Below are 15,607 nucleotides of genomic sequence, written 5' to 3' on the forward strand. Positions count from 1 at the left end.
GCCGCCAAACTTGATGCATTGCAGCAGCGGCGGCGGCGGCGGCAGGCGGCGGCGTAACCGGGGGGAAGCCACGCGGGCCTAAAGCTCCAGGGGTGGAAGGGGGAATAAAGGTAGGAAGCCGGGCGAGCCGGGCTGGGCCCGCAGTGGCTTCCCCCGCCCGCCTCCGAAATCTGGCGATCGTCGGAACGTGAGCGAGGAAGAGGCAGCGTGGGCCGCGGGGGGGAGGCGGGGGGGGGAATGGAAACACGACCATAGGCGGAGGAGGGATGCGTCACTCTCCGCAGTGGCTGCGGAGCCCGTCCCGAGGCACCCCCACCTCCCCCACCTCCCAGCGTTGAGTCCCTGCTCTAATCCTCGGTTCGGCCTAGAGAAGTTTTTTCTGGGAAAATACGAGGGTGGGAGGTCCAGTGGACCGGAAGGAAAGTTTTCCAAACTGCTAGTTGTTGAGGACTGGGTGAGGAGTATGAAAAACACTTTGCACACCCCCAGAGAGCCTCCTGGTTATTGCGGTGGTCCAGAAGGCTGGAGGGAATTCCGGTAGCTTAACTTGCAGGGGAGATTAAATTCCCGATCTCTTCCTTTTATGCTCACTCCAGCCCAATATTGTCCTTTTTGTTTTGCTACTTTTTCTTGGTTGAATTGCAAAGTTGACAAAGTCTTAGTCCTAGCCTAGTTGGAGAGACTGACTGCACATGGGCAAAGTGAAGCTCCTGACTGTAGATTAATTAATTAATTCAATCAATCAATCAATCAATCAATCAGAATAGAGCTGGAAAGGACCTTGAGGGTCTTCTAGTCCAACCCCCTGCTCAAGCAGGAGACCCTATGCCATTTCAGACAAATGGCTGTCCAGTCTCTTCTTAAAAACCTCCAGTGATGGAGCACCCACAACTTCTGAAGGCAAGCTGTTCCACTGGTTAATTGTTCTCACAGTTAGGAAGTTTCTCCTTAATTCCAGGTTACTTCTATCCTTGATTAGTTTACATCCATTGTTTCTTATCTTGACTTCTGATGGTTTGGAGAATAATTTGACCCCTTCTTCTTTGTGGCAGCCTCTCAAATACTGGAATACTGCTATCATGTCACCCCTAGTCCTTCTTTTTTCTAGACTAGCCAAACCCAAACCCTACAATAATTCTTCATATGTTTTCATTTCCAGGCCTTTAATCATCCTAGTTCAGTGGTGGCAAACCTAGTTCAGTGGTGGCACGGGTGCCAGAGGCGGCACTCAGAGCCTTCTCTGTGGGCACGTGCGCCATTGCCCCAAGTCCTAGGCCTTCAGCTGGGTTTTATAAAACCTTTTTGCTTTAGGCCTCCGCCGCCGTGTGCAAAAAAAAAAAAGGTTCAATGAATCAGTCAATTTCAACTTCTCGCGGGAAAAAAAAAGATCTTGCAAAGTTGGAATTGATTGATTGAATTTTTTAGTCCCAGTCTGCCATTACCACCGCAGCCACGCCCACCCAATGGGCCATGCCCACCCAATGGGCCACACCCACCCGGCACCCGACGATGCATAAGTGGGTTTTGGGTTGCAGTTTGGGCACTCAGTCTCTAAAAGGTTCGCCATCACTGTCCTAGTTGCTCTTCTCTGCACTTCTTCCAAAGTCTCAACATCTTTTCTGTAATGTGACCAACTCTGGATGAAATTCTACTTTCCAAATTATTAGGGGAAATACTTTGAATGGCCAGCTCAAAGCTTCTGGAGTAAGTAAGCTTGGAACTTTGAATGGTCAGTAAATGAATGATAGTAAATCAAGGACTACCTATAGCGGGACGAAGACAAGAATCTAGATTAGCATTGGCAAATGTTTTCTGCATCTTTTACCTATCAAGGAACCCTTGTAATGGGCCATAAAGCAGGAGCAGGTTTTTGTCACCATCAACCAAGGTCAGCTATCTGTTGCAATGGCATTCAGTAGTAACAAAGCTGCTATTGCTCTTTACCCCATTGCAGTTTTAGTTTAGTCTTAGTTTTGCATGAATGCTGGTCTTGGGCTTTGACCATAAAGGCTTGACTTGATCACATCTGCTGGACAAAAATATGCAAGTAGCATCAAGTACCATCATGGGGATTATGTGTGTAGATGGCACAAATTCTACCAACCATGCTTTAAAAAAAAATAAATCCTAAATGTCAAAAGAGCTTTTCAGCCTGCTGGTTAGGAACCCCTGGAGAGTCACGGTAACTTAGAAGGGGATTGCAGCATGTTTAGAATTAGCTCCAGGCAGAGAGGGGGGTCAGTCTAAAAGGCTTTGTGTCTGTCTTTGCCTGCACAAGTCCCATGAGTGATGGCAATCCTGAAAACCTAGAGAAGTTTGGATGTATGTTTGTGTGTGTGTCCAAGTGGTATTGTTGACTCCTAGTAATTGCCTAGCCCTAGACTAATTCTTGCAGTTTCCTTAGCAATATCTTTCAAAAGTGCCTTTGCCTTCTTCCTAGGGCTGGGAGAGAGTGCCCCATCCAAGGTCACCCAGCCAGATTTCATGCCTATGGCAGGACTAGAACTCACCGTCTCCTGGTTTCTAGCCTAATCCCTTAACCCAGTGGTGGCGAACCTATGGCACAGGTGCCAGAGGCGGCACTCAGAGCCTTCTCTGTGGGCACATGTGCCGTCGCCCCAGTCCTAAGCCTTCAGCTGGGTTTTATAAACCCTTTTTGCTTTAGGCCTCCACCACCATGTGCAAAAAAAAAAAAAAAAGGTTCAGTCAATTTCAACTTCTCAAAAAGATCTTGCAAAGTTGGAACTGATTGATTTAACTTTTTAGTCCCACCTAGTCTGCCATTACCACCGCAGCCATGCCCACCTAATTGGCAACACCCAGCCAATGGGCCACACCCACCTAGCACTCGATGATGCATAAGTGGGTTTTGGGTTGCAGTTTGGGCACTCGGTCTCTAAAAGGTTCGCCATTACTGCCTTAACTGTTATAATTCATCAAACTGCTCTCTTGAGAAACCTTTTGATATTAACTTAGAATGTAATGAGTCAATGTTGACTTTTTATGCAGTTCTGGCTTTAGAGAAATAATTCAATATTGTAGTTTGACAATAAACCAAAGGAGCTATTTTGGCCTTGCACGGGATACACTGAAAAATAAATACATTTCTTTCACTAAAGCACAAGGGCAGAGCTCAAACAAAACAAAAAAAAAGGAAGGCAGTTGTGGGCAGTTGTCTTTCACCTTGATCTAATTGTAGGATTGTTTTAAGTAGGAAAACTGGAGATGGGCAGAAGTACTGCATGCTCCCATCAGCTCCCCTATAGGACCAGTAGTATAGATATAAATAAATGCATTTGATTTTCTTGCTGCCTTCGTCAAGATAAAAGCAAGATATCATCAAGTAACCAGCCTTTCAAGCAAGTCCAGACAGGGAACCAAAACTATGAGTACTAACACTATGAATGAAGGCTAATTTACGTGTCCCAGGATAATGTTTTCCAATCTGGGTTGGTCACCAGGACCAGAGGTTTAATCTTCCAAGCTTTCAGACTTGTGCTGGAGTCCATCCTCGGGGAACCTCTCTCCAATAGATCCTTGATCTAATTGGATCCTGCAACTAACACTACCTTTATTGTAAGCTTATAATAACAAAATCTTGCAAGTCTGAAAGCACCTCTCCCCTCTCTTATTTTTACTTTCCAGAGAATGAGGGACAGTCCCTTTTGAGATGGTTTCTACACTCCCATTCCTTCTGTGAGCTGAGACATCCCTTGTCTAATTAGTGTCTTGCCTGTCTTCCTCCTGCCTTCCAAGATCATTCTTACACCCCCTTGTGAGCTGTACCCCTTTTGTATATCCTTGTGACATCATGGGCACATGTGCAAAAGGGGTGGGGCATGCATTTCAATCATGCTTTTGTCCATCTCAGGGACACGGAATGCAAAAAAACAGTTAAACAAAAGTCTGCTAAGTTTTGGAAAAGAAGAAGGGATGAGAAAGAAACTCAAGATAAGCCCAGTTTGACTTTCTTTGGTGTAAGAAGGTAGAGGGCTTCTCAAGATTCTGTTATTACCCACCGCAACAATAAAGTGAAATTCCAGTAATTCTTGTGGTGTCTGGTCCCCAAACTGGCCTACTTCAAAAGGCTGACATCCATCTTGCAAGCCAGACAAGAGCAAAATGTAGGCACAACGGAAAAAAAGCAAGGCAAACATATTTTAGACAAAACATTTTTAAAAATGCATCCCTCCCCCAAAAAGACACTCACGAAGGCACTGCAAACTCCGATCCACGGTCTTTATTTCACTCCTAATAAATAAGCCCTGGCGTTTTTTCTTTTTCTTTTCTGGAACTGCAAACACACTGGATTATTAATACTGAACAGATCTACAAAAAATGAAGGAAAGAGACCGCCCCTCCCTCCCTCCCTCTCCCAACCCCAATTTTAATGGGAGAAGGGTAAAAAAGGGAGAGGGTCTGAAACCTGGGTCTCCCAGGTTTTGGGGGAAAGGGAACACAGAGTTGACAGACACATAACCCCCTCTCCAGGAGGGGGCAGATTTAATGCCCCCTCCCTGCCCCTGGCAGTATATTTGAAGGGCTTAGAGGCCAAGATTGGCAGTGAAACTTCACTTTATAGTGGACAGTACAGCTTCTTTGTGGGAAGGCAAGGCCCAGCTGCTGTTATCCACGAGGCTGATGTGAGAGTCTCCCATGTGGCACACATGGCATGCTGCACAGGGTTTAAAAAAATAAAACCCAAATGGAACCACCCTTCTTGGCTGCACCCAGATACAACATTTCCTAAAAAGCACCATTTGGAGCACTATGTACTAAATTATCTCGGTTTGCCTGGCGCACCAAACCAAATGCCTGGTGAACGAGAACAAACGTTAGCACTTTACCCATCCTCTCAATAGCTATATACCATTTGTTAACAGAGTTTTAAAGTGTTTTCCAAATTCAAAAAAAAAAAAAGCCGCGCCATTGGAGGTTACGGAATACATAAACCTGTAACCTGCCTTGGCTACAAAGTCCCATTTTCAATAAACCTCAAATGGTGACTATTTCTGGTCCAGATTACACACAGTAAGTTGTCGTTTTTCAGTCTTAGCAATGTTAAGATGTCTGGACTTCAACTCCCAGAATTCCCCATGCTGGTTGGGGAATTGTGGGAGTTGAAGTCCAGACATCTAAAAATGGTGAAGGTTAGAAACCCTGCATTAAATTGATGACTGACCATGCACAGTGGGAAGACAAGTGTGCTTTTTCATCAGACATTTGGATTTGGTGTTGCGTAAACACAGTCGAGGTGAGCAGGGCTCAGATGATACTTTCAGAATTCAGATACTACTCAGAAAAGGACTGGACGGACTCCAGCATCTATATGTGTGTATACAGAAGTGCTGGTGTATGTATCTTTCAAAGTTCCAGGGACACTTCAAGGGTGACCCCTTGTTCAGAAAGTTTTCTGTGATAACAGATGCCATCAACAAGAAGATGCTGTAGTCCAGCCCCCCTACTTTTCTGTGTGTGAAAATGCGGGGCTGAAGATGCTTTACCCTATCGGAGGTAATTGGTTGGGAAGATCCCTTTGAAGAACGTTGACAATCTGCCCACCAATGGCAGAAAAGACAGGGCAGGGGAGCAGCAGGGAAGAGAGCTGATGGAGGAATGAACCCCCTTGGAGCCTCTGAATTGCTTTCACCCCACCATCAAGAGCAACAGCAATAGCACTTAGACTTATATACCACTTCACAGTGCTTTATGGCCCCCTCTAAGCGGTTTACAGAGTCAGACTATTGCCCCCAACAATCTGGGTCCTCATTTTACCGACCTCGGAAGGATGGAAGGCTGAGTCAACCTTGAGCTGGTCAGGATCAAACTGCCGAACTGCTGGCAGTAGGCAGTCGGGAGAATTAGCTGCAATACTGCATTCTAACCACTGCGCCACCACAGCTCTGTTCATGATCGCTTGTGCGTGTGTGTGTGTGTGTGTGTATGAGAGAGAGGGAGGGAGGGAAGGAAGGGAATGGCAGAACTTGGTTCTTTGCTGTTCTCCATTAGGCTATCTTAGCTATTGAGTGAAGTTTCAGTGCAAAAGGTAGATCCCCGCTCCAGAGGCCATCCCCCGCCCAAAACTGATCCCACCCTCCTTCCTCCCCAAACAATAGCTGGAAAAAAGAACCGGTGCCAGGATACAGGGAAATCAAGGATTCTTGGGGGTCCTGGATGCAATATAAATACCACTGATGTGGGAAAGGGATGAAGAGAAGTCCCTACAGGAACAATCTCAGGAAGAGTGATCCAAGAGAGATGTTCCCGGCAAAACGGGTTCCACCAAGAGATCCATTGCTACCAGTGGCACTCTTGAGGATAATGTCCAGGTGATGGATCCGGTGAGAAGCACAGTGCTGTCTCCTCCCACAGGATGCCCACACCACTGATTCAACAGTTTCTGAGATGGATCTCAGCAGTCTTCTTTCTGGTAACTCAGCAACCTCCTCAAAAGAGAGAGAGGGAGATGCTGTGGCTTCACTCCGGTTCCAATGGCGGCTCTGCCACCATGATGCCTTGCTGCAACTTCTCCAGGGAGAGTTTCATCTGGTGGAAAATGAAGAATAAGTTATTCCCCAAAGAGGAAAGCATTGCCCCAACCAAGAAGAAGGAAGCTCTGCTTGAGTTCACATAACATATTAAGCTCTGCGTTTTGCTGGACAAGGCAGAACTGGTTGCTTTCACAAAACACCACAAACCATCAACCAGAGATATCAAGATACTGGTTGAACCCAACCTATAGGCAAAGATCCCACCAGTATTTCACCGCACATTTGTGCTCCACTTGTAGACGAGCCTTAAGCCAGCCTTCTGTAACCTTGTGACTTCCATACAATTGTTTCAACACATCTTGAAGGAATTGGGATACTAAAGGCTTGCTTAAACTGTCGCCATTCATAGTCAAATATGAGTGTTGGGTACCCAATTCGATATCCTAAGATTTTGGATTTTCCACTTTTTGTTAAAGAAATAAGGATGGAGAATCTGTGCTTCTCCCATCACTGGATCTGGCAACCCCAAAGATCCTTCAAAAAGATATGGAGAGCCACCGATTCCCCATCCTTGCTTTGAAGTTACAAAAGCTGGTTTCAAAACCTTTGGTATAGAGGTAGACAATCTGGTGCCTTCCTGCCCATTTGAACTTCAACTTCCATCAGGACCAACCTGCCTGACAATGATAAGGGACGGTAGGAATGAAGTCCGATATCTCTTAATCTCCACTGTATGGTCAACATCTGATGGAAATCTCTTGACACTAAAAAGGGCTTCTGGAAACCAAGAGTTGGGGCATGGTTTCTCACATTTTTAATGATCTAGCAGGACTGGGAGAACATTCAAACTGGAGAGCTCACCTCATCCAGAAGTTCCACTGATGCCTTCAGGATCTGTTTCCACTTTTGCACCTCCACACTATGGAACTGTTTTTGCAACTCCAGAATCTCTGCCCATTCCGAGGCTGTCTGTGGAAGTTTCCTGCCAGGCAAGGAGACAAAATTTTCTTAACTATGATGGATCAGCAGTGTGTCTGCTTCTTGAGTTCACTTTCTGTGAATTATCACACCCCTCACTAGTGTTTAATGCAGAAGTCATTTGGCCTTCAAGAACCTAACTGCCCTGATTCTAAGGCTGGGGGAGAAGCTATATTCTCTATAAACTTTTTATAGCAATTTAGGGCAATATCCTAAAACATATTGGAAGGGGTGAGATGTTATGGCCATTTGGGCTTTAGAGGTATGGAAGGAGGGTTATAATTCTATTTTAGAAGCAAGTTAGGCCTATCAGAAAATCAGGTTGCATCTACCTGGGGTTTCTGGAATTTGCAAGACACATCCAACTCTTGGTTGGTCAACCTTGATGGATGGTCTTCATCTGAAAACTTTCCAAGCGTCCTTCTAAAAAAGGCACAACCCAAGTTTTAGGAATCCTTCATCAAAAGACTCTGGTACCTATCTTACAGCTTCACTATGTCAAACAAAAAACATTTCATTTGCTCAAGCATTTTAAAAACTGTTAGAAGTTCACAGCATTTTATTGCCAATGATTTTCTCTCGGTTACTGTATGGTGGGATTTTTTAAATTGGGTTTTATATTGTTTTATTGTTTATTCCACTCAGTGGACTGCATTTATTACAGAGCAATTAATTAATTCCATTGGCTATACAAAGGCAAAGGGCATCAGCTTCCTAAATCCTGTCAAGCAATATTTCAAATAATTTACTGATCCTCTGTTTTCATCCACCTGTTTAATATACATTTATATCTCACTTTTCCACCAAAAAGTGGTACTCTTTCTTTGTTTTATCCTAACTTCTCTATAAGATAAATTCGCTTAAAAGAATTGATTCTCTGTCCTCCTTAGGGATAGACTAAAAGCCTGACATGTTTATTTGAATTACGATATGCTTTTCCAGGCAATAACCCAGAACATTTCAATGTTAGACAGTATGTTTTCCAAAGTTGTGCTCAAAACAAATTGTAAGTCTTAGGTTCATCACTGTTTAAAAGCACTTGAAAAACTTTACAGATACAATAAAGATAATTCCTTTAAAGTACGCTGGATAATTCATCATCTTTGTTTCACATAGAGTCAAATCTTGGTTTACCACTAAAGATCTAACTCAGCAAGGAATGTAAATAATTTTGGCTTCCTTTTGAGGGGTCATGATATGCTTTAAAATATTTTGTTAATAAATATGTTTATTAGTCCACTTGTATCTATTTGGGTTTCTGCTGTCTCTTTATTGATTTATACCCAGCCTTTCAACAATAAGATGCAATATTGTTATGACTACATTTTTTACATTTTAAGCATCAAGGTTTTGCAAAGCAAAATGGTCAAAATGGTTCAAAAGCATCACATGTATAAACATACATAATTTAATTCTGGCTAATTTAAAAATATTTTCATATCAGAGAAGACTCCAACTCATGGAAATCCCCAGCCATAAATGCTACTGATGGACTGGTTGATCAGCATCTACTGATGGACTGGTTGGTCAGCATCTACTCTGAGCAATCACATAGGTAGATGTTCTTTCAGATGGTCTGTCCCAATCTGGTCCTTCAGTTCGTCCAGAAGTGTAGCCATTGCCACTGTAATTGAGTCCATCTACCTTACTGATGAACATCCTCTTCTCTCTCCTTCTACCTTTCCCAGCATTATAAACTTCTTAAGGGAGTTAGAGCTTTACATAATGTGTCCAAAATATGAACATTTGAATCTGGTTATTTGTATTGTGAGTGAGAAGTCTTGAACAGATTTGTTCTATGATCTATCTATTGCTTATTTTCTTGGCTCTGCATTATATTCTCAAGGAGTGTTATCCAACGTCAAAGATCCAAAGCTGCTTCTTCAAAGTCCAAATTTCACTTCTATAAGGTGTCACAAGGAAGCCCATTGCTTGCATAGTCTGATGTTTGTAAATATTGGCTCATTAAGACATCAGAGCATTTTTTTCAAGGTCTCCATTGCTACCATTCCAGCTGCTAATTTGCAGCATATTTCTTGACCTAAATACTAAATTATATTAAACCAGCAGTAAGCTACCGTGAGAAGATCGTTCTCCCTTTCCTTCAATTCAAACTGCATTTTGCCAAGATTTCTGAGAGAATTCAGGACCCCATATCTATGAACTGTGGTGGTGCAGTGGTTAGAATGCAAGTATTGCAGGCTGACTCTGCATTCCACCATCAGGAGTTCGATCCTGACGGGCTCAAGGTTGACTCAGCCTTCTGTCCTCCTGAAGTCAATAAAATGAGGACTCAGATTGTTGGGGACAACATGCTGACTCTGTAAATCACTTAGAGAGTGCTGTAAAGCACTATGAAGTGGCATATAAGTCTAAGTGCTATTGCTATATTAGCTGGGCATTAAATTCTCAAAATCTCTTAAGAGTAAAAGAAGTCTCCCATTTTCTCTTTCCCAGAGAGTCTTTCTCACCCATTGGAGAGTGCATACGTCTGCCATGACTCCACAGTTCGGGCTGTGTGCTCCAGAGACCACAGCCGGTAGAACAGCATCATGTTGAGGATGACCAGAACTAAGAGACTACAGAGAAACACAAACACGTTGGTAACATAAAAGGAGGCACTCAATTCTAGCTAGAATGTGGTAGGATTTAAATGACCAAAAATTCCTCCATAATTCACAAGAACTTTGGGGGATTCTGTAAAGAGTCAGAATCAGAATGGATACTCAGTGGGGACAACCCCTTCAAGATCATGATTAAAATGATGCCTGATAATCATTAAAATGGGATTTAAATGTTCTGATAATCTTTTTTTTATAATTTCCCAAGAGTAACAATATAGTCAAATAGCATCCCTAAAGACGGCCTTCAAAGTTTGCCTTAACCCCGCAGTGATCTATTTGGTTTGGCTTCGAATGGGGTTAAACCAGCCTTTATAACTGAAATAAACCCCCGGCTTAATGCAGGGTGTGAACTGGGTCTTTAAATCACCAAGATAGTGACCGCAATGGTCGTAGAGGAAACACATCAATGCATCTGGATCAACAGAGGAGGGAGAGAAGCAACATCATGCACGCCATGCTGTCGTTGTGCAGTAGATATGAATTTCATAATTTGCACAACATCATTGGGGCTCATATCAGGCATTCATGCATTGATAGTGCTGCCGGTGGAAAAGATGATCTCAGGGGTCTGTGGCAGGCAGACTAACTCCCAGAGATAGTCTTACTATTTTTGCATAGGCAATCACATTAACCTTGGAGACAAAATCCATCTTCCTTTCAGTGGCTGGCCCTGTAAGCTTTAAAAATGTATAGGCTGAAATATAAGAAGCCCTAGGAATGAAGATAGATAGGGAGAAAGTTAGCCCCCCCCCCACTCCCACCATTTGCAGGACAGAACAGGGATGTAAGAGCAACTGATAAGTTTAATGAGGTGAACAAGAATCATGTAAGACAGATTCTGGCTAAGGGTTCGGGCCACTGTTTCCCCCCCGTTTCCTGTTTAATCTGGTGGGGATCACAGTTTAGGATTGGGGCGAGGGATAAGAGACATGGTAAGCAGAGTGCAGTCGGGGGGTGGGTGGGTGGGTGTGGGCTAACAGTGGAAGACATCATGGAAGTGACTGCCAGGGCGCTTAGGCAGAGGATTGAAATGGCAGGAATCATGAAGGCCAATCAAGAAACCAGAACCAAGCCAGGATGAAGAAGCCACTTGGGACTGGGAACGAAAGAAAGAAGGAAGGAAGGCAGGGTGGAAGCTGCAGGTTTTCAAAGCAGGAAGGCATGGCAGGATGGGGTCAGGTGAGGGGCACAGGGATGTTCAAGGCAGTAGCAACATTGCCAGAGCTGGAGGGCTGTTGGTATACAATACCTCACACAGATCCTGTGCGGAGGCGAGAAAGAAGAGAAGAGAAGAGAAGAGAAGGGAAGGGAAGAGAAGAGAAGAGAAGAGAAAGAGGAAGGAAGGAAAGAAACAAGAGAAAGAAAAAGAAAAAGAAAGAAAGAAAGAAGGAAAAAGAGATGAAGCTTTGTTCCTGCGTTCTCTCATCAATAAAAAAAAGAAAAGGAAAAAAATATCCAGCATAGATGCTGCCACACCAGACCTTCCCAAACTCTGCAAATAAGGTTGCTAATTTAGCCGGAAATTAAGTTAGTTAAACTAGAAACCTTTTTATTCAATTATGTTTTATGGCATGTTAACTGTTGGGAGCTGCCCAGAGTCATGAATTTGAATTTTTTTGAGGGGGGGGAGGCAGATAAATTGAAATAATCAATAAACCAAGCCACCTTGAAAAAAGAAGCAGGGTGAGGGATCTTAGGAAGATAGTGGTACACTTTAAGCACAAGCCAGCGTAATATTGTTATGTATTAGTGACTAGTGGCTTTCCAACCAGCCTTGACAGCATTGGGGCTTGACTTTTCCCCCCCTTTTGCTACAACCCACCTAGCAATGGGGCAACAAGGTCATTTCAGTTTGGGGAGCAGAGAGGGGAGCCTTGTTTTGACGGTCATGCAAGTTACTTTATTACTTTATTTACTTTCAGCCAGCCTTGCTGTCTTTGAGGCCACCCTATCCATTAAGCAGAATTCCAGGCTCCACTAAAACCCCATTCTGATGGCATCATGGGTGTTCCAGGATAAAGCCAGCCCTGTTCCTGGCTTCAGTGGGCTGGACTCTTTCTTGGCTTCCTAAGCACAGTAAGCTGTAACCCTATGTAAGTTGTGACTTTGTGTAGATTCTGGTGTGTATACTTCTAAGTTTGCAAATGGAAAACTCATATACAGAACTCTAGAAAAGCCTTCCCTGAGAAAGGGCCTCCAGATGTGTTGGACTGTTATCCAGAGCCAGCTCTGCTATGGGCTGGCTGGACAAGTTGAAAGTTGCAGTCTGCCTCTACAGAACATCTGGTTTGAAAAGGCTGGTCTAGATCAGCCTCCCAGATATGTGGAGTTCAATTCCCCAACCAGTTCAACCATTATGGAGAACTTTGGGAATTGAAGTGAATGCACTTGCAGGAAATCAGAATGGGGGAAGTTCTCTAGATGCTCTCCAAACACAGCCCCACCTCCCCCCAAAGCAGCTTCCTTACACCAGACTGATGACAAGGATCACGGTGGAGACGGTCTGTCCCTGTCCTGGCTCCAGGAGTTGTTCTGAAAGACGTGAGGTCAGGCTGCCTACAAAACAGAAGACCAACAGGTCAAGGATTTAAATGAAAGGAACTTGAGGTGCTCCAGGCATTATTGAACTGCAACTTCATGCAACCTCATTTAGTCTCATTCCTAATGCTGAAGGATTTTGGTAGTTCAGTAATATCTAAAGCAGGGGTCCCCAATCCCCGATCCATGGACCAGTACCGGGCTGCAGCATGCCAGCCATAACCACGCCCCCTCTGGTCCACGGAAAAACCTCTTTCCACGGAACCGGTCCTTGGTGCCCAAAAAGTTGGGGACCTCTGGTCCAAAGGATCACAGATTCCCTGTATATCATGGAAGGGAAAGGAATTAGACCATTCTTAACAAGGGGGCATACCTGAAGGGCGAACAGTTCGCGATGCACCTTCACTATCGGGTAGCGTGGGCATTGGGGCTTCAACATGGGGAGCTCTCCAGCTCAGGGTCCGTTTCCTGCGACGCAATCCAGACAAGAGACCCCGAGGTTCTTTGCCATGGCAGCTGTCCTCTAGCAGAGCCTTTTCTGCTTGCACCAGTGCCAGTTCTGAAACAGCGTTTGACCACAGAGGTGTAGAGGTTGGAGGGCTGAGTTCATGCCTAAAATCACGATCCTGATAGAGGGGCCTCTCTCCTTTTCCAAAACATCTACACTTTTGTCTCATTCTGCACATGACTACAGGTGAATATCTCAGATAACTTCAGAACTACCTATTCTCTAAAAATCTCTACTGGGAGAAGTTGATGAACACTTTATAAAGCCCTAGTAAGACCACACCTCGAATACCGCAACCAATTTTGGTCACCATATCACAAAAAAGACGTTGAGAGTCTGGAAAAAAATTCAGAGAAGAGCAACTAAGATGATCATAGGCCTGGAGACTAAAACATATGAAGAACGGCTGCGGGACTTGGGTTTGGCCAGTCTAAAGAAAAGAAGAAATAGGGGTGACATGATAGCAGTGTTCCAGTATCTGAGGGGCTGCCACAAGGCAGAGGGGGCGAAGTTGTTCACCAAAGCACCAGAGGGAAGGACGAGAAGCAATGGTTGGAAACTGATCAAGGAGAGAAGCAACCTAGAATTAAGGAGAAACTTCCTGACAGTGAGGACAATCAACCAGTGGAACAGCTTGCCCCCAGAAATCGTGGGCGCTCCATCACTGGAAGTTTTTAAAAAGAGACTGGACAATCACCTGTCTGAGATGGTATAGGTCCTCCTGCTTGAGCAGGGGGCTGGACTAGAAGACCTCCAAGATCCCTTCCAGCTCTATTCCTATTCTATTCCCATCCCATCCCATCCCATCCCATCCCATTCTATTCTATTCTATTCACAAATGGGAAGACAAGAGGGAACCCAACCCAAGTGTCGTACTTGTTCCAAAGCACAGGTTCTGCACTGTAGCTTGTCTCCCCGATTCACTTACCCAAGTGCTGGAAGTATTCTTCAACACCGCTCCATGCATTTTTTTCAATGAAAGTCTTCACAAGGGTCCACGGCTGCTTCCGATACCGGATTTCAGAGGAGACTCTGTAATGGAGAACAACTGTTACAGATGAGCCAAAGAACCTTTCTGTTTCCCTCGTGGAATGCTGGGAAACCTGACGAGGAACCCCTTTGGCAAAGAATGGAATACTTCGCTTGGCTTGCAACGAAAAGGAACTCTGGTGTCATCTAATCTTTCTTATATCTATCTCACCTTTTTTCCATTTCATCTGCAGTTACAAGATCAGGTGTTCCCCAAGGAGATCAGAGGCTCAGTAACCTTTTTGTTTTCAGAACCGGGAAGGCGGGGATATCAGTCACGCTTTGTGGCTGAATGCTGCATGTAAAATGACCCGACGATGCCCACAGTCATGCATTTAGATTACAGTCTCTATCTCAATATGAACTCTGAGCTGCAAACTTTGAATTGGCTGCCTTAATTTGCTTTGGTTTGCTTCTTCCCCATTCTGATTGAACAACAGAATAATGGAAGGGACCTTGAAAGTCTTCTAGTCTAGTCTAAGCCCCTGCTCAAGCAGGAAATCTTATACCATTTCAGGTAAATGGTTGTCCAAACTGTTCTTAATAACTTCCAGTGTTGGAGCATTCACAGCTTCTGGAGGCAGGTTGTTCCACTGGTTAATTGTTCTCACTGTCAGGAAATTTCTCCTTAGTTCTAGGTTGCTTCTCTACTTGGTTAGTTTCCATCCATTGCTTCTTGTCTTGCCTTCAAGTGCTTTGGAGAATAGCTTGACTCCCTCTTCTTTGCGGCAGCCCCTGAGATATTGGAACACTGCTATCATGTCCCCCCTCGTCCTTCTTTTCATGCAGCATCGATTGATGTAGCATTGTACCCAAGCAAGAGTTTTAGAGAATTTGAACTTTTGCACATCTTTGTCTAATGAATGCATTGTCCTGCTACTGATTTTGTTTAGACTATATGGCATCAAGAGGGTTCTCTAATTTAGTTTTTGCTCCCCTTCTAGCGCAAGTGAACTATGCATCCAGAGAAAAGGGATTTGTAAGCTGATATCCTCCTTGGCCTGGTATGGTTTTGACATATTAATCAGATTCAAAACAAAAAAAAAAGCAACCAAAATGCAACCAGGAGTCACTTGTGGAGATGGGTAGCAGTGCAAATTAATTGACTGATTGATTCATTGAATGGAAGAAAGAAAGAATGAACTCCTAACAAAGAGGAATGAATCATAAGCCGTATTTTATGTAGTGATGCAATGACACGACTCACTCGTTTGTATCAGTTGTCATGATGCAAAATCTAAGTTGCATGCCTGGCTGAGGAATTCTGGGAGTTGAAGTCCGCAAGTCATAAAAGGGCCATGTTTGAAGACCCCTGCTCTAGAACATCAGGACACATGTCAAGATTTTGATGAACTTGAAGCTTATTATGGCTGCCATTGGGAACCTCCTCCCTCTGCCCTGTTTCTTCCCCAGGAATTTCCACTCTGTTTTAGACTTCT

The 15,607-nt window shown here is 44.2% G+C and overlaps 1 protein-coding gene across 1 annotated transcript in view; it reads right to left on the reverse strand.

Annotated features, from left to right (window-relative positions):
* Positions 1–6,477: 6,477 nt before the first annotated feature.
* Positions 6,478–15,607, reverse strand: part of GRAMD1A (GRAM domain containing 1A) — a 30,002-nt gene continuing 20,872 nt past the window's right edge. Inside the window, exons 13-18 of the mRNA XM_029284163.1 lie at positions 14,068–14,171; positions 13,005–13,190; positions 12,562–12,649; positions 9,941–10,048; positions 7,353–7,473; positions 6,478–6,546 (exon numbers count right to left, since the gene is read on the reverse strand). Coding sequence (XP_029139996.1) covers positions 6,478–6,546; positions 7,353–7,473; positions 9,941–10,048; positions 12,562–12,649; positions 13,005–13,190; positions 14,068–14,171 — 676 coding nt within the window. The remainder of the gene's footprint in view (positions 6,547–7,352; positions 7,474–9,940; positions 10,049–12,561; positions 12,650–13,004; positions 13,191–14,067; positions 14,172–15,607) is intronic.

The sequence above is a fragment of the Protobothrops mucrosquamatus genome, unplaced genomic scaffold, assembly GCF_001527695.2.
Source record: "Protobothrops mucrosquamatus isolate PMUCROS unplaced genomic scaffold, P.Mucros_1.0 scaffold399, whole genome shotgun sequence".
NCBI classification, from domain to species: Eukaryota; Metazoa; Chordata; class Lepidosauria; order Squamata; family Viperidae; genus Protobothrops; species Protobothrops mucrosquamatus.